The 19,078-nt window shown below is 41.3% G+C and overlaps 1 protein-coding gene across 3 annotated transcripts in view; it reads left to right on the top strand.

The window, feature by feature from the left end:
* The window catches only part of LOC134624310 (protein NLRC3-like), a 72,675-nt gene extending 57,274 nt beyond the window's left edge, over positions 1-15,401 (top strand). For all 3 annotated transcript variants that reach the window (XM_063469280.1, XM_063469279.1, XM_063469283.1), the window contains 2 exons: positions 4,939-5,112; positions 14,429-15,401. In XM_063469280.1, the coding sequence (XP_063325350.1) occupies positions 4,939-5,112; positions 14,429-14,570 (316 nt within the window). In that variant the 3' untranslated portion in view covers positions 14,571-15,401. The remainder of the gene's footprint in view (positions 1-4,938; positions 5,113-14,428) is intronic.
* The last annotated feature ends 3,677 nt before the right edge of the window (positions 15,402-19,078 follow it).

The raw sequence follows: 19,078 nt of genomic DNA, 5'->3' as shown, positions 1-19,078 counted from the left end.
AAACTACATTTCTGCGAATATGACGTCACTTCCGGTTTGGAACAGGTAATGGCGGACATGCGATAGTTCGCGCTGATGTCTATTCCAGCGTAGGAAGTGTTATGAACAGCTGATCGGATCGGCAAAGTGTGTTTCTGGAATATTTTGTTTTTGTTGCTGCAAGCGCTTTTTATGCAATTTTTGCAAAGCTATATGTGGAAGGAAACCGTGACCTAGGGCAAGCTGATGGCATAAGATGTAAGTACAACTCCTCCGGTTTCATATGCAAAAAAAATTATTGCGCTAGCTTATGTGGTTGCAGTGCTACCGGGATTTAAAAATAGTTACGCAAAACGGAGCGTGCCCGCTCCGACCGGCTTTAAAGGGTTAATGATGTCACACGTATGCGCCCCTGATTCTGTAGAGTGTGGGGAAAAAATCCATGCTTGCACATGGATGTATGGACTGAGATGGACCTCATCTCTTCACCTCCCTGACTCAAAGTAACCTTACGGGTTATATGAACACTGCTCGCTTAATGTATCATAAGACCGCAGCCGTTCCACCGGGCCTTGTAAGGTTGGTGTTTATTAAAGGACAAGCAGTGTGGAATTCCCTGTACCAGTGTGGTTGTGAGTTTTTGACTGTCCTCCTGAGTGTTTCTGCAGCCTCCTCTCAACCACTGAATACAACCCAGGTTACATGACCCAGCCCTAACTGTATGCTTGAGCAAAAAGAAAAGTTTAAAGCCTAATCTTAAAAGTAGAGATAGTGTCTGTCTCCTGAATCCAAACTGGAAGCTGGTTCCACAGAAGAGGGGCCTGAAAACTGAAGGCTCTGCCTCCCATTCTACTTTTAAATACTCTAGGAACAACAAGTAAGCCTGCAGTGTGAGAGTGAAGTGCTCTAATGTTTATTTAATTTTTTTATTAATTTATTTTTTGTAGCAAGTCTAAATCGTGGTTGCGGTACTGAAGCATCTAGCTAGCCGTACTTAAGATGAGCAAGCATAAAGGGAGCATTTTTTTTAAGTGTAATTTGAAATGCAGCGTTTTTATCAACTCAGCAAACATCAGCAAACACACAAACACACAGTTGGTCAAAGCATCATCCACTCATTATAATTTTGCACCCGTAAACACAGGAGGGGTGGTGGGATCACTGTGATATATAAAAACATTTTTAACTGTAAAACTTTGCTATTTGAGAACTATGTGTGTTTCCAATATTTAGGTTTAGTAATTAATTCTAATTCTTCATTTCTCCTCTTGTGTTAGTACTCACTATATATCATCTTCCCAGACTGAGACATGGCTTACTGGAAGAAATTGGTGAATTTTTTCCAAAATTACAAAAGCATTTGACCGTATAATCATTTCAGGGGATTTTAATATTCACGTTCACAACAGCAGAAACTCCCGACAACAAACAGTTTACCTTTTTTATGGCCTCGATGTCATAATTACAAACCTTTTAGTTGTTGCTGTGTCTGATCATTACTGCATATTTTCATCTGTCAAAACAAATAGAAACAAATTTATGGCTGATACATAAATCAGTGAGTGTTATCGAAGATCAAATGATGCACAACTTCTCCAGTGTAATTTCTCAAAGTATTGACCACATTGTTCCTGTCAAAATATCAATGTACGCAGTCCACCAAAAGCACCCTGGAGAAAAAGTGAAAAGGTAAAGATGGCATAGAGACACGGCAGGAGAACTGAGAGAAAATATCGAAAAAATTAACTACAAATTAATTTTGAAAGCAACAATAATGCACTCTACTGTTTATTAAATTCCGTTCTTTTGAATTCTTTTGGCGACCGAGAAAGACTGGTCAAGCTCAAAAAATGATCTTTATTTTACATTTCTGGAAATGGAGGCCTGAACACACACACTCAGGTGTGAAAGCATTAGAAGCCAGCATGGTTATATAGTTCTGCTGCACGTCACACACACACTCAGTTTACTTAGTTCCGCTTTTTCTATACTTCCTGTTTTCTGCACAAGACGTGCAGTCTACTCTGTGACTTTTGGCCTACGTTCTAACTCACAAGGGCGTTTTCCTACACTTGGCTCTATAAAACAATATAAACAGAAAATAAGCATTAAGAATATTTATATCGTAACATGTTACAACAATGAAGTCAAATCAGCCAGACAATCCTACATCTCTCAGCTGGTCAACAATAAACAGTCAAATTCTGCTTTTTTATTTTCATCCATTGATAAACTGTTTAATCCTTCAAAAACCACTGACTGAATTTCTTTCAACAAATAAGTGTGATGGAAGGAGCCTGAGTTAGTGCATGAGGTTGAGAGGTACATGCTAGATATAGTCGGACTCACCTCAATGCACAGCTTGGGCTCTGGAACCAGTCTCCTGGAGAGGGGCTGGACTCTGTCTCAGTCTGGAGTTGCCCTTGGTGAGAGGCGGCGAGCTGGGGTGGGTATCCTAGTATCCTCTTGGCTTGCTGCCTGTACGTTGGGGTTTCTCTTGGTGAACCAGAGGGTTTGTTCCTTGCGCCTTCCAGTTGGGGAACAGGTCCTGACTGTCATCTGTGCTTATGCGCCGAGTGGTGCTTCAGAGTACCCAGCCTTCTTAGAGTCCCTGGGCAGGGTGCTTGAGGGTGCTCTGTCTGGGGACTTTTGTTGTCCTACTGGGAGACTTTAATTCTCACGTGGGCAATGACAGCGAGACCTGGAGGGGCGCGATTGGGAGGAACGGCCTCCCGAATCTGAACCTGAGCAGTGTTTTGTTGTTGGACTTCTGTGCAAACCACAGTTTGCCCATAACAAGCACCATGTTTGAACATGAGATTGTCCATAAGTGGACGTGGCACCAGGACGCTCTAGGCCGCAGGTCGATGATCCATTTTGTAATCATATCACCAGACCTGCAGCCATATGTTCTGAACACTTAGGTAAAGAGAGGGGCTGAGCTGTCAACTGATCAACACCTGGTGGTGAGTTGGAATAGGTGGCGGAGAGGATGCTGAACAGAACTGGCGCACCTAAATTTATAGCGAGGGTGCGCTGGGAACAGCATTCGGAGGGAGACTGGGAACATTCAAATGGTGGACACCAAAGGAAGAAATGAGCCACCAGGCTGAAGAAGGAGTCCTATAGGGCTTGGTCTGCTTTTCATGGATGATGTGGTTCTGTTGGCTTCATCGGGTGATGGCCTTCAACTCTCAATGGTTCGCAGCTGAGTGTGAAGTGGTGGGAATTAGAATGAGCACCTCCAAATCTGAGGCCATAGTCCTCAGCTGGAAAAGGGTGGAGTGCCCACTCCGGGTCAGGGAAAAGTTCCTGCTCCAAGTGGAGGAGTTTAGTTATCTCAGGGTCTTGTTCACGAGTGACGGGAGAAGGAAGCGGGAGATCGACAGACGGATCGGTGCTGTGGCTGCAGTGATGCGGCCGCTGTACTGGTCCATCGTGGTGAAGAGTGTAAAAGCTAAGCATTAAATTTACCGGTTTATCTACGTCCCTGCCCTCACAGATGGTAACGAGCTGTGGGTAGTGACCGAAAGAACGAGATCGTGGATACAAATGGCGGAAATGTGCGTCCTCCAGATGGTGGCTGGCCTCTCCCTTAAAGATGGGGTGAGAAGTTTAGCCATCCAGGAGGGGCTCTAAAGGAGCCAGTTGGCAGACACAGGACATGCTGGAGAGGTTATATCTCTTGCCTGGCTTATCTCCTGGATTTTTAATTGAATTTTATTTTTTAATTAAGAACTTTAGAGCCGCAAAAATAAAGATAAAATCAAGGGTCAGTCCTCAGTCTGGTTTAACCTTTACATGCTCCTACTTGGTACTGACATTTAGAATCATGACATATCCTAACATTTCTAATTCTCACTTTCCTTTGATTTTTTAAAATCAAAGAGACAAGACAGAAATACTTGTTGGTCCAAAAACTCTGAGACAGAAAATCTGTTCATTTTTCCCAACCACTTCTCTGAAACACAGTTCAGGAACTGTTTCCCTTATAAATTCCCTTATGAAGTGAGACAAACAGTAACAAGCTCTGGTGCCCACCCGCCGGTGCATTGGTGGTTCTCGAACTGGGTGCTCAGTTGTGTACTGGCTCACTCTTCACACACAGGCAAGGCTTGGACCCCTGGCTCTGTCGGGCCTTTGCTGGGGGTGGGGGTTCCTTGAGTCTCTTGGCCACTGGCAGTGTTTTGTGTAATGAAACTGCTATATAAACAAACGGTCATTGTCCTTTATTCAGCTCATCCTCTGCTTTACTTTTAGACCTTATTTTAGCTGCTTTATCTCTCTTTGAACAAGTTTATGTGCCTCAATCTTTTTCTTCTCTCCCTCATAAGAAGACAGCTTCTTCTGCCTGAGAACATGTTGGAGTGATTTACTAATCCAGGGCTGCTTATTGGGGAAAATAATTGTTGTTTCCAAAGTAATCCCCATTTTTCCCAGAAAGAAATGTAAGTAGAAACAGATGATCTAAGTGAGAACATGAGCCTTTAAAAAGTCCCAGTGGGTGCAGTCAAAGCAGTCCCTCAGTCCCAGTATAGAGTCTTTGGTCCAGACTGGAACAACTGTGTGCCCAATTTGAGCTCTCTTCAGTCCTGATACCTGACAGGCCCAGAGGGGCCATCACATCACATTTAGAAGCTCCCCTAATGGAGCCACAACACATGTCCAATACTTAGTCTGTCTTGTTGGACCAACTGGAAGAAATGATTCAAGGACTTAGTCACAGAACAGAGATTCAAATCTCCAAAATCCAACTGGCTGCATCAGGACATATAGTCTGAAAACTCTGCACAGTTTCCTGTTTGAAGCTGCTTCCTGTTGGCTTCAGCTGTTTGGAGTTTCCATTTTCTAAACTTCTACATTCTGAACCTTCTTCAGCTCTGAACAGATTATGAAACACTGAATGATTTCAAGCATACACTTTGTCTAATAAACTTACACATTTCATTCTTTATACAGATTGTGGAGCTGTGGTTTGTCAAAGATCAGCTGTGATTATCTGGCAGCAGCGCTGAAGTCCAACCCCTCCCATCTGAGAGCGCTGGACCTGTGGGGAAACAACCTGCTTGATCCAGATGTGGAGCAGCTGTCTGATCTTCAGCAAAGTCCAGACTACAGACTGGAGACTCTGAGGTCAGTAGAGTGATGGAGTGAGTGGGTGGTGCTGTCAGCAGTATTGTACTAAACACAGTCAGTATGAAACGAAGATCCAGTGTTTCCTGTAAAGCTGCAGCTTCTCAGTGAAGCTGTGAGAGGAGAATGGTAACAGGCTTGGGCACAACCACAGGCAACCAATCAGATGAGTTAGAAGCTGATTGCGATCATGTGTTTGAGCTGATGTGATGATGTCTGTCACGTTCGTGTCTACAGGAAATAAAGCTGGATTATTTCTGAGTGTTACAAGATATATAGATCATGGTCCTAATTCATCAACTGTGGAAACATTAAATCAAGCTGATCTCAGAGTCTTTTATCCACTCATCTAAACAGCTGATCGGTTTCATCTTTGTCACAGCACTGAGATCATCCTGACTGAAGCATTCAAAGCAGTGGCTGTTATTTACAGGGTTCGTATGGGTGCTTGAAATTCTTGTAAAAGTGCTTGAATTTCAGATGTAGTGCTTGAAACTGCTTGAAACTTTAACTGTATTTTATTCACTACAAATAACTATCTGATTGAATAGTTTTCTTATTAGATAGAGAAATAAAATGAAGAGTTTTAATTATTTAATTAAAATAATTTAATTATAATTTAATTAATTAAAATAGTTAAAATCTAGAAATATGGACCAATTTATTAAACCCCCCAAAATCTGACTATCCAGAGTTGGGACCAGGAAGCAGAGTTGCAGTCTTACACGCCTCTCTGCAGCTTCTCTCCTCCTGCTACCCCCCCAAAAACCCATCTCCATTGAGACTGTGTCAGCTCCCAAACAGACAAAAAACAAACCAAAAACCAGCAATAAAAAACTTAAACATAAAAAATCAAAAAGAAAGAACAATACAGAATCCACATCTGAACCAAAGAGTAAAACAGTGAAATGTGGATTATTAAATATTAGGTCTCTCTCCTCCAAGTCTCTGTTAGTACATGACTTAATAATTGACCAACAAATCGATTTACTCTGCCTTACAGAAACCTGGTTGCAGCAGGATGATTATGTTAGTTTAAATGAATCAACACCCCCAAATCATTCTAACTACCAGAAACCTCGAAGCACAGGCCGAGGGGGCGGTGTGGCAACAATTTTTCACACCAGTCTATTAATTAACGAAAGACCAAGACAGACTTTTAATTCATTTGAAAGCCTGATGCTTAGCCTTGTCCACCCCAGCTGTAAAACTCAGAAACCAGCCTTACTTGTTATCATCTATCGTCCACCTGGGCCTTACACAGAGTTTCTCTCTGATTTCTCAGACTTTTTATCTGATTTAGTGCTCAGCTCAGATAAAATAATTATTGTGGGTGATTTTAACATCCATGTAGATGCTAAAAATGACAGCCTCAACATTGCATTTAATCTGTTATTAGACTCAATTGGCTTCTCTCAAAATGTAAAAGAACCCACCCACCACTTTAATCACACTCTAGATCTTGTTTTAACATATGGCATAGAAACTGAACATTTAACAGTGTTTCCTGAAAACCCTCTGCTGTCTGATCATTTCCTGATAACATTTACATTTACAATGATTGATTACACAGCAATGGAGAGTAGACTTTATCAAAGTAGATGTCTTTCTGAAAGTGCTGTAACTAAGTTTAAGAATATAATCCACCCACTGTTATCATCTTCAATGCCCTGTACCAACATAGAGCAGGGCAGCTATCTGAACGCTACTCCAACAGAGGTCGATTATCTTGTTAATAATTTTACCTCCTCACTACGTACGACTCTGGATACTGTAGCTCCAGTGAAAACTAAGGCCTCAAATCCGAAGTCCCTGACTCCGTGGTATAATTCTCAAACACGTAGCCTAAAGCAGATAACTCGTAAACTGGAGAGGAAATGGCGTGTCACAAATTTAGAGGATCATCATTTAGCCTGGAGAAATAGTTTGCTGCTTTATAAGAAAGCCCTCCGCAAAGCCAGAACATCTTACTATTCGTCACTGATTGAAGAAAATAAGAACAACCCCAGGTTTCTCTTCAGCACTGTAGCCAGGCTGACAAAAAGTCAGAGCTCTACTGAGCCAACCATCCCTTTAACGTTAACTAGTAATGACTTCATGAACTTCTTCAGAAATAAAATTTTTATCATTAGAGAAAAAATTACCAATAATCATCCCACAGATGTAATATTATCTACAGCTACTTTTAGTACCATTGATGTTAAGTTAGACTCTTTTTCTCCAATCGATCTTTCTGAGTTAACTTCAATAATTACTTCCTCCAAACCATCAACGTGTCTTTTAGACCCCATTCCTACAAAACTGCTCAAAGAAGTCCTGCCATTAATTAATTCTTCAATCTTAAATATGATCAATCTATCTCTAATAATTGGCTATGTACCACAGGCCTTCAAGGTGGCTGTAGTTAAACCCTTACTTAAAAAGCAATCTCTAGACCCAGCTGTCTTAGCTAATTATAGGCCAATCTCCAACCTTCCTTTCATATCAAAAATCCTTGAAAGAGTAGTTGTCAAACAGCTAACAGATCATCTGCAGAGGAATGGCTTATTTGAAGAGTTTCAGTCAGGTTTCAGAGCTCATCACAGCACAGAAACAGCTTTAGTGAAGGTTACAAATGATCTTCTTATGGCCTCTGACAGTGGACTCATCTCTGTGCTTGTCCTGCTAGACCTTAGTGCAGCGTTCGATACTGTTGACCATAATATCCTATTAGAGCGATTAGAGAACGCTGTAGGTATTACAGGTACTGTGCTGCAGTGGTTTGTATCATATCTATCTAATAGACTCCAATTTGTTCAAGTAAATGGAGAGTCCTCTTCACCCACTAAGGTCAATTATGGTGTTCCACAGGGTTCAGTGCTAGGACCAATTCTATTTACATTATACATGCTTCCCCTAGGCAGCATCATTAGAAGACATAGCATAAATTTTCACTGCTATGCAGATGATACGCAGCTCTATCTATCCATGAAGCCAGGTAACACACACCAATTAGTTAAACTGCAGGAATGTCTTAAAGACATAAAGACCTGGATGGCCGCTAACTTCCTGCTTCTTAATTCAGATAAAACTGAGGTTATTGTACTCGGCCCTGAAAATCTTAGAAATATGGTATCTAAGCAGATCCTTACTCTGGATGGCATTACCTTGGCCTCCAGTAATGCTGTGAGGAACCTTGGAGTCATTTTTGACCAGGACATGTCCTTCAAGGCACATATTAAACAAATATGTAAGACTGCTTTCTTCCATTTGCGCAACATCTCTAAAATTAGAAATATCCTGTCTCAGAGTGATGCTGAAAAACTAGTTCATGCCTTCATTACTTCCAGGCTGGACTACTGTAATTCATTATTATCAGGATGTCCTAAAAACTCGCTGAAAAGTCTTCAGTTAATCCAAAATGCTGCAGCAAGAGTCCTGACAGGGACTAGGAAGAGAGAGCATATTTCTCCTGTTTTGGCTTCCCTTCATTGGCTTCCTGTTAAATCCAGAATTGAATTCAAAATCCTGCTCCTCACTTACAAGGTCTTAAATAATCAGGCCCCATCTTATCTTAATGACCTTGTAGTGCCATATCACCCTATTAGAGCACTTCGCTCTCGCTCTGCAGGCTTACTTGTTGTTCCTAGAGTATTTAAAAGTAGAATGGGAGGGAGAGCCTTCAGTTTTCAGGCCCCTCTTCTGTGGAACCAGCTTCCAGTTTGGATTCGGGAGACAGACACTATCTCTACTTTTAAGATTAGGCTTCAAACTTTCCTTTTTGCTAAAGCATATAGTTAGGGCTGGACCAGGTGACCCTGAATCCTCCCTTAGTTATGCTGCAATAGACGTAGGCTGCCGGGGATTCCCATGATGCATTGAGTTTTTCCTTTCCAGTCACCTTCTCACTCACTATGTGTTAATAGACCTCTCTGCATCGAATCATATCTGTTATTAATCTCTGTCTCTCGTCCACAGCATGTCTTTCATCCTGTTTTCCTTCTCTCACCCCAACCGGTCGCAGCAGATGGCCGCCCCTCCCTGAGCCTGGTTCTGCCGGAGGTTTCTTCCTGTTAAAAGGGAGTTTTTCCTTCCCACTGTCGCCAAAGTGCTTGCTCATAGGGGGTCATACGATATGATTGTTGGGTTTTTCTCTGTATTTATTATTGTGCTATCTACTGTACAATATAAAGCGCCTTGAGGCGACTTTTGTTGTGATTTGGCGCTATATAAATAAAATTGAATTGAATTGAATTGAATTAAAATAATTAAAATTAATTAAAATATAAAAATTATAATAATTTAATTAAAAAAATAATTAACAATTGAAATCCAAATTAATTAATTACATAAATATTTACAACACATTTAATTAATTATTAACATATTTAATTAATTCTTGACACATTTAATTAATTCTTGACATATTTAATTAATTAATAACACATTTAAATAATTATTGACAGTTTTAATTAATTATTTAATGATTTATTTATTTAATTCATTTTGGCACTTTTGTGCCCTTCATCTCTCTCCTTGAAATCATTTTATCCGTAAAACTAATTGGGCGGGGTTAACGCTGCCATGCAACTTCTCTAACATTTGATTGGTTGCCGTGCAAAGTAAGTTAAGACAGGTCGATCCTAGATAATGGATTGCTTGTGTAGACTTGGGGCAGCCAGGTATCCCAGAATGCATTTCAAATCACAGGCAGCAATGGTGGTGGTGTAGTTTTAAAATACCCCGTTTTTCTGTCACATGTAATTAATTAATTATTGACACATTTAATTAATTATTGAAACACTACACTTTTAACAGTGTTTTAGCTGCGAATGTCGCGCCGTAATCTTCACATGTCTGGTCAGGTTGTCAACATAGAACGTGTTTACAAAAGTGCTCAGATGTTTTCAGAGATGTCACTCGCTCTGCTAACAGTCAGCTGACAGAGTGCACCGAGCTCACAGCCCCGGTGTTCCACCTTAACTGTTTATTTGTTTGTTTGTTTGTTTGGTTTCTTTGGGGGGAAAGGGGGGTTAACCGGTTGGTTTACATATTCCACTCTCTGTGTTCCACATGTTGTCTGTGAAGGTTCTCAGTCATCCAGGTCATCGTAGTCAAAGGAGTTTGCAAAGAAAAGCGTCTGGACTTCTTTAAGTTGCTTGAAGACGTTTCACCTCTCATCCGAGAAGCTTCTTCAGTTCTAAGGTCAAATGGCCGAGAGTCCCAGATTTAAACCCAGTGGGAGTTTCCCCCCAAGGAGGGACAAAGGACCCCCTGGTGATCCTCTAATCTTGGCGCATGTGATTAGAGGATCACCAGGGGGTCCTTTGTCCCTCCTTGGGGGGATACTCCCACTGGGTTTAAATCTGGGACTCTCGGCCATTTGACCTTAGAACTGAAGAAGCTTCTCGGATGAGAGGTGAAACGTCTTCAAGCAACTTAAAGAAGTCCAGACGTTCCACATGTTGCATTCGCAGATTCTCATTTTCACCGAACGATTGTCTCTTTCCGCCTGGTCTTGTGTCTCTGTGCTTCTGTAACATAAAGAACGAGCTGACATGTTTCCCACGACACCAGCGATCAGCTCAACAGGCCCTCAGTTTACCTGCATGCATCCTCCTCCTCACCTGACAGCTGTTTAACACCTGCTGCTAATTCAAGAAACACGCCCACGTTACCTGGTGATAGTCACAGTTTAACTGGGCAGCCGGTGCTCGATATAACGCAATGTCAGCGCATTTTTCTGCACAAGATAAGTAAATATAGTTTTTTTCCCGAGCGCAGAGCTTCTGGAGCTTGTTTCCCAACAGAGCACTTTATAGGCGAACCCACTTTATCAGCAGCTGATGTCCAATCACCGGCGCACAGCTTTGAAACCTCACCTGAGTTTTAGCTCTCAGTGGTTAAACGCTGGACTTAATTCACTCAGGTTCTGTCTGTCGGGTCACGTTTACTTCGCTGTTTTATTTACAACTTTCATTCCACTTTGATCTGCGACAAACGGACGTTCATCTCTTTTACATTGTTGCGTTAGACTGCTGTATTTTTGTGTTCTTTATGCTGTAGATTTTCACGTCTCTGGAATAGTTGGCAGTAATAAGGATGATTTTCTGTAAAATCATATTGATATGACCTGTGACATATTCGTAGATGACCATTTGATTAGTCAGCTGGGAAACTCTGTGTTAACTCATAGAGCTGAAGATATCGTGGAGATGCTGACCTCGCTCCGTGGTGCACAGGGCCGTTTACCCTCATGATTAATATTCACAATAAAGATATTAGCCGAACATCATGAAGTCTGTATGTGTTTCATAGTGTTGAACAACCTTTGTACAGTTAAAGCCAGCAGCTACTACATGACGGAAACACCAATGTTATCTCTTTTATGGGGTTTATACACAGGTCACGCTGATTATTTAACAAAAACCCAAAGATCAGCTGTTAATCGAATTTATTTACTCTCTCTCCTCCTTAAATGTGTTTTTAATGTTTGTTATAATTCAGAATTGGCGACTGAAACACGTAGGACACATACGAACATCAGGAAATAAAACCCTGATAAATATAACCTCAGTAAAAGAAGTCCGTGTCAGCGGGGGTTATTACAGCTGTGTACCGGGGCCTGCGCTTTGTCGGTGGTAATAACAGCTTGATCGCTTGCGAGGCGAGCGGGTCTATCCCACGCTTTGCCGTGAGACTGGACAGACATCTCCGAAATCATCGAAGCACTTTTGTAAAGAGGCTGTATCTTGACAAACCGACCAGACATATGAAGATTAAACTGCTACATTCTCGGCTAAAAAAATATTAAAACGGTATTTGGTGACACACAAACAGGGTTTTTTCAAAGTTCAGTTCTGTTAGTTTCCACATGCCGGTTGTTGTGTGCTAAAAACAGTGGCCACCAGGCCAAAGCAATGGTTTTGACTCGATCAGCATTAACCCCGTCCCCTGAGTTTGATGGGTGAGGTTGACAGATAAAATTATTTCATGGTGAGACCTGAAGGAGTCAACTGTGCCAAAATGAATTAATTAAATACACCATTAAATCATTATTTAAATGTGGCAATAATTAATTAAATGTGTCATTAATTGATTAAATATGTCAATAATTAATTACACGTGTCGTAAATATTTATGTAATTAATTATTTCCGATTTGTAATTATTGCCACATTTAATTAATTATTTAATGGTGTATTTAATTAATTCATTATGGCAGTCCTGGCGTTCCATAGGTCAGGGTCTCAGAGTTGTAAGTTCTGCACCTGATCCCAGCCAACTCCAAACTCCGGTCCCCTCTCACAGTCCTTTTATTAACTTAAGTAGTTTACACAAACATCTCATTAATCATGCAACAGATAAAACACTCACATGTGAACATGTGTCGTGTCTGTCTACAACAGTGAACATGTGATGCGTGTGTGTGTTCAGTAGGGCTGCCATGATTAGATTAGATGAAACTTTATTAATCCCTCGGGTGGGTTCCTAGTCATGATTACGTCGACTATTAAAATCGTCAACGACTGGTTTAATAGTCGACGCATCGTTTGAAGCTTTGTAAGATCCCAAAAGACGCACGAATAAGTAGTACGATTTAAGAGTGTAGTAACGGACTGAAACAGAAGATGGCAGCACTGCATGTACAAGGATGCCAGCTGCCGTTAAACCCCGAAGAAGAAGAAGTAGCAGCTCTGTCCCAGAATTCATAGCGCAGCCCAGCTCAGTTTCCAACAATGGCGGCAGCTAGTTAGTTTTAATATTACTCATATTAATCTTTCTGGGTCACAAAATAAACGTAGCTGTGTAAACCTCAAATATCTGCTCAGTTTATCAAGACACCACATATTTTCAAAAGCGCTCCGACGTTTTCAGAGACCTCTGTTCAAGGCTTTACTGTAACCGGTGAGAACACCGGACACCGGAATCATTTTCAAACCCACCGCCGTCTTTCGCTACTCCGGTTAAACATGATATATAAGTTACGGAGCCCCGCAGGGGACATGGGAAAAAAAAAATTACGATGAACTTTTGCGAGATCTCACAAAACTAACTCGGGATCGCGCAAAACTTGTGAGATCTCGCAAAACTAACTCGGGATCTCGCAAAACTTTTGCGAGATCTTGCAAAAGTTTTAGCAGCATTCTTCGGAGGCCGCCAGCTCGAAGCCGACTGGGAGGTCGAGGCACGATGTGCCGGGAGAGCGGTGTTCCTCCCGGCTGTAGTAGGTCTTGACCTCCCGTTAGCTTCGAGATGGTGGGTGTCAGATCTCCGAAAACGTCGGAGCACTTTTGCAAATATGTGATGTCTTGTAAACCGAGCAGATGTTTGACGTTTATACATTCACATTCACACCTCAAAATATTTTGTGACCCAGAAAGAGTAATATTTACAACTAAGTAGCTGCCGCCATTGTTGGAATTCAACTTTTCCGAGATCCCGAGTTTGTTTTGCGAGATCTCGCAATAGTTTTGTGACATCGCGAGTTTGTTTTGCAAGATCTCACAAAAGTTTTGCGAGATCCCGAGTTAGTTTTGCGAGATCTCGCCAAAGTTCATCATAATTTTTTTTTTCCCATGTCCCCTGCGGGGCTCCGTAATAAGTCACTTAGATAACTTGAAAATGTTATTGTTTGGCTTTTTCCAGTATTTTATTTGTTCCTGAGTAAATCGGTTTGGCTGAGATTGAAGTTAAAGTTTTTACACAGCCGAATAAACGTCAAGCAGACACCTGATTAGCAGAAGTGTGAGATGCTGGATAATTTACTCCAGTGTCCTGTTATATTTTAGATAGCAAGGAGCAGACGGCTGAGATTATTAATGTCCACCGAAACAATCTGCAAATTTCATTAAAATGTAATAAACTATCACCTTTTCTTTATTTTTAGTTAGCACATAAACACTTAAAGCTGTAAGCTAACGATAGTTATATAAGAGCTGGTGCCAATAAGCTGTACGTTTTATGTCCAATGGATGATGATCTGATTAGTGGACTAATCACAAAAATAATCAGTGACTAGTCGGCTATCAAAATAATCGTTTGTGGCAGCCCTAGTGTTCAGTGATATGTGTATGTGTGTCTGTGTAGAAAACAGAGGTGAGCATTCTTGCTAAAGATCCGATCATCTTGCACAATGACAATCATATTGATCCACAATTCTCTAATCTAATGAAAATGGACCTTGAAAGTGCTTAAAAAGTGCTTGAATTTGACCCTGAAAAATGTGTATGAACCCTGTATTTAACTGAACCACGAGGAACCAAATGGTATTTTTGCAGAAGAGTCTCTGGAAACACTCGTTTGTCTCCTCTGCTTTTCCAATCCTTGGTAAACAGGACGGTGTGCTTGCTGAGAGAGGAGCAGCTGTGTCCTGATGATCCAGAGAGGTTGAAGCAGCAGCAGCTTGTGTGTAGAGATGCTCTGACTGGGCCATGTTACTGGGAGGTGGAGAGGAGAGCTTCATCCAGCAGTGACTGACAGAGGAATGAAGTGCAGATGACTGTCAGTGCTGCAGAGAGAACTGCTCTGAGAACATGTCCACTGTCAGACACCGTGTAGAGTCCAGCATCATCCCTGTGTGTCCCTCTGGATCTGACAGAGGATCATCAGTGTATCTGGACTGCTCTGCTGCTGCTCTGTCCTTCTACAGTCTCTGCACAGTCTCTGTCTGACATTGTAAATATTTTACTTCGGTTTTTCATGTATTTTGTGACAAAGTGGTTAGGCATGAACTCATTTACCACTTGTCCCTTAACCAAATTGATGATTTATTTCCTTGTTATTTTACAGTCAGCCATAATGCTTTAATTTAGACATTGCTGGTGTAACTTTGCTTAACACACACTATCCTGGGTTTTGTTTGTGGTAGCAGTAGTTGTATTGTATGCAGTATTTTACTTTTCAAAACATTTAGCTGAGTAAATGGGTTTGTCAGTTTCATGCATAATCTTATTCCTGTTCTTTGTTTAGAATTGTATTGTTTGGTCTAACCTATTTGTTTCAATGGTAGAGACTAACGAGGTCAGGTGTGGGCAAAGTCCTGTATAAAGCAAGTGGGATTTTTGCATACCTGGTTGAATATTTTATGGTAAAATGGAGATGCCAGCAATGAAGTATGCTTAAAAGAACTTCAATCGTCTGCTAATGCTATTTACTTATCACCTTCCTTGCTGCTTAAGTTATGCTACGCCACATATTTACAGAACATTAAAATTATGATCAAACATAACAGGATATGTGATTTGACCAATGTTGTGGCCACTGTCTTTATTTCTGAATCTTTTTCCAAATAAATAAAAAACAAACTAACAAACAGAAACTGTCATCTCCTTCTTCACTACATTATGGATCTTTTCTGTGGTCTTCCTCTTTTCCTCCTGTCTTGTAGCTTCATCTTCATCATTCTGTGTCCAGTATATCTGCACATGTCCAAAGCATCTGAGCCTCACCTCTCTAACTTTGTCCAAACCAGTAAAACCTGAGCTGTAATTGTGTCCATCCTGGTCACTCCCAGTAAAAATCTGCAGGTCTTCAGCTCAGCTTTCTGTCTTTTTGTCAGTGCCACCGTCTCCAAACCACAGATCATAGGAGGTCTCACTCTCACTGTTATCCTTCTGTGAAAAAAACACCCTTGACACTCGCCTCCACCCGCTCCACCCTGCCAGCATCTCCACCTCTCTTGTGCACTGTCTGTTGCTTTCAATGTGTAACAGTGAAGGTGGATGAGTTTACCTGGGGTCAAACTCTCATTCACACGTGTGTTCGGTCTTACTTCTAGTGATGTTCATTTTTCTTATCACCAGAGCATACCTCCACCTTTGCAGGCTGTGCTTCACCTGCTCCCTACTCTCACTACAGATCACAGTGTTGTCTGCAAACATCAGAGTCCACAGTGAATGTGTTAAATGTAGCCGCTAAACTGGTGACCTAAATCTTCGCCACCACGTCTATATACATACATACAAGCATAAGGGGAGAGAGTGAATCAGCGCTCGGAGTACGGACACTGGGCCGGCTTTAAGCACACCATTTATTTTTTTAGAAGAACAGCCAGAATCACAAGTAGAGTTAAAATCCCCACTATACAATAAAAAAGTATATGTTCCCAACCCGCTAAAAAGCCCTGCCGGCAGAGATTAAAATACAATAAAAAAAAAAAAAAAATCAAAGCTAAATGAATGTCCTTTTTATAGGATAAGAACTTCCCCCCCAGAGTCCTCTATTCTCAGTGTCCAACCACAAGCACTCGGGCAAATGTTCCTTAACTGAAAGTGACCGAAGGGGAGCTCCTCTTCCGGGATGGGGAAATCTCGCCACAGAAGGCCAGGGCGGAGGCTCCTACCCCCACCTGGCAGCGCATGGCCGTGCAGTCCAGCCGCTCTCCGCATCCGCACACGGCTTCCCCCATAGCCCGGCCCTGATACAGGCAGAGGCGTCCCCTCTGCCTTTTGTGGATTTCACACATCGCCTCCCGCTGTTACTATTCTGTCCGTCGGAACTGGATCGCCGGAAGTCTCGCGACGCCTCACAAGCAGGCCAGTCCTTCTATACATGTGCTCGTCTGCACCACACGTTCGGTTTCCTGTTCTTCGCTGTTCGTGTGTCTCTCTCCCGTCTTTGCGCTCACCATCTCCCTTAAGTCCGTTTGGCGGCCAATAGGCCACCTCGGGGGGCACGCCCCCACCTCACAGGTGCACGCAATTATCTGTCCAATCCACAGTGGAATAAAAAAAGAATACTATACAGCGACACAAAACACAGTATAAATATGGGGATAAAATCATGCAATAAGAACATCAATAAACAATCATGCAATAGCACTATAACAATAAAACATGCAAATAAAATCACTATGTAGCAATACACAGTCTGATTCGAAACAAAATATAAAACCACAATTTTCCACTGTGTGACATTAAACAGTCTGGTTAAGAAGTCCACTGCCCTCTCTCTAAGGCATCTCCATACTTTAGCAGGTATGTTATCTTTCTTACTAATCCTCTGGACATCCCAATCCACCAGTTTTCCTCCATCTGTCCTTTAAAGTCATCGTTCCTGCTTCTCAACACACTCTATTCACTCAGTACATTTCCATCTCTGTCTTTAATCACCCTAACCCCCTGCACAACCTTTCCAGCTCCATCCATCCTTTTCTCCTTCTCCTGGGTCCATCCTCACCTACAGCTCACTGAGTTGTAACATTCATTGTTCCTCTTCTTGGTTTCTAAAGTGATCCTACAGACTACAGTGCCACCCCTGACACCACCTAACAGTCTCCTGTTGCTTTCAGATTGAACGTTCTGCACAAGATCAAAAATACCTCTGTGCACTTTTTCCTCTTCTTTTGGTTTTTACTGATGAGATGTTTTCAGGTCCAAAAGTGGTTCAGAAAATGAAGACTAACATGCCATTTAAGAATCCAGATCTTTCAGCCCACCCACAACACTACTGTGGGCCACCCTCTGGGCATCCCTGGTCTGTAGGATTAATCAGATGAACCTCCCCTTACCCTAAGAAAGAAGTTCTTTCTTATATTCTCTTACATTCATTCTGAATGAACATATTTTGTTGTAAAAACTGGAACAGGAAGCACAGATTTGTTTCTGATAATCACATTCTTGCCAGTTTGAAGATGAAGGATTGAGTTAATCCTAGATTTGAAGTTTCAAACCTAAAAAATATGCAGTTTTGTTCTCACACTGCAGTTCTTCTCTGCTTGGACCTGATGAAGGGATCCTTTGCTTTCACACTATCAACTTGATTCTGATAGTCATTTTCTTTTTAATTACTGACAAACTCTCAGAAGCTGAGATGTGACAGATGTTCCAGCTCCTCATCTGCCCTCCTATTTTGGCTGATCACATCTAGATTTGAGGTTCTTTCCTGTTTCACACTTAATTTCTCATTTAGCAGCATGGATATTTTTAGATGGAGCTTTATAAACTAAAAAAGTTCTTTGAACTAATTTTAATGTGTAGTCGGTCCCATGCGACTGGGATGCAGTGAACTAGTGTAATTTATCTTTTTCCTCCTCAACTAACTTTTACTAATAAATTCAAAGTATTTCATTTACATAAGATTGAATTTATGTTGATTTAAAAGGGATTTTTGTTGTCTACTGTAACACAGGTTTTTTTGTTCATGTCAGAATTATTCAAAGGTAAAGTACACCGTGTACATATAAGTACTTTAGGAACACTAAGTATATTTCATGCTACTGCTTGTGTCCACTTCAGGACTTTAGGCAATGATAAATATATTTCACACGCTGCTCAACTTTATGACACAATATTAATTCTCAACATTTTTAAAAGCATTAAACATAAATGTTAGGAGTTTTCCTGTAAATTCAACTCAGATTGGAATAAATGACACTCAGACAGGTTTTACAAATTAACGTGCACGGGAGAGAACTGGACAGGCGCTGTTCCTTCGCTTGACCTCAGTTGCTCTCGTCCGCTCTCCCGTAACACTGCTCTTTTATTGTGGTTACATGAATATGCATAGGTTCATTAACATATGACATCTTATAGGTATACATGTGAACAAAGAATACCTTGTGTGTGTGTGTGTGTGTGTGTGTGGCCATAAAATGACTTCCTAACTCTGCTGGCCTGGAAGTCCAGCAGTTCATCTAAACAAAATGCACTTAGAGTAAGACAGACATAGATACGTTTATCCTACCATAAAACAATAAGACAAGGTACGACCTCTCCCATGCTCCCAGGATGTGGGTGTGAAAGCCAGAGTGCTCTGAAATGCACACAAGCTTCCTAGGATGAGACATCCTTTCAGGATGCTATCAACTACATACTTCTAAACACAAATGATTACATGCAGCATTCTACCATAAGTAAACCTATATAATTAAAAGGTAATACTGACATTATATTTAACATTCTATTAACAATACCACACTTCATGAACCAATCATATCTATTTCTTAATATTACACAATTACAAAAGTGGGATTTCATTCAACACAC

This window comes from Pelmatolapia mariae, linkage group LG3_W (genome assembly GCF_036321145.2).
Source record: "Pelmatolapia mariae isolate MD_Pm_ZW linkage group LG3_W, Pm_UMD_F_2, whole genome shotgun sequence".
NCBI lineage: Eukaryota > Metazoa > Chordata > Actinopteri > Cichliformes > Cichlidae > Pelmatolapia > Pelmatolapia mariae.
This window is presented reverse-complemented; position numbering and strand designations above follow the sequence as displayed.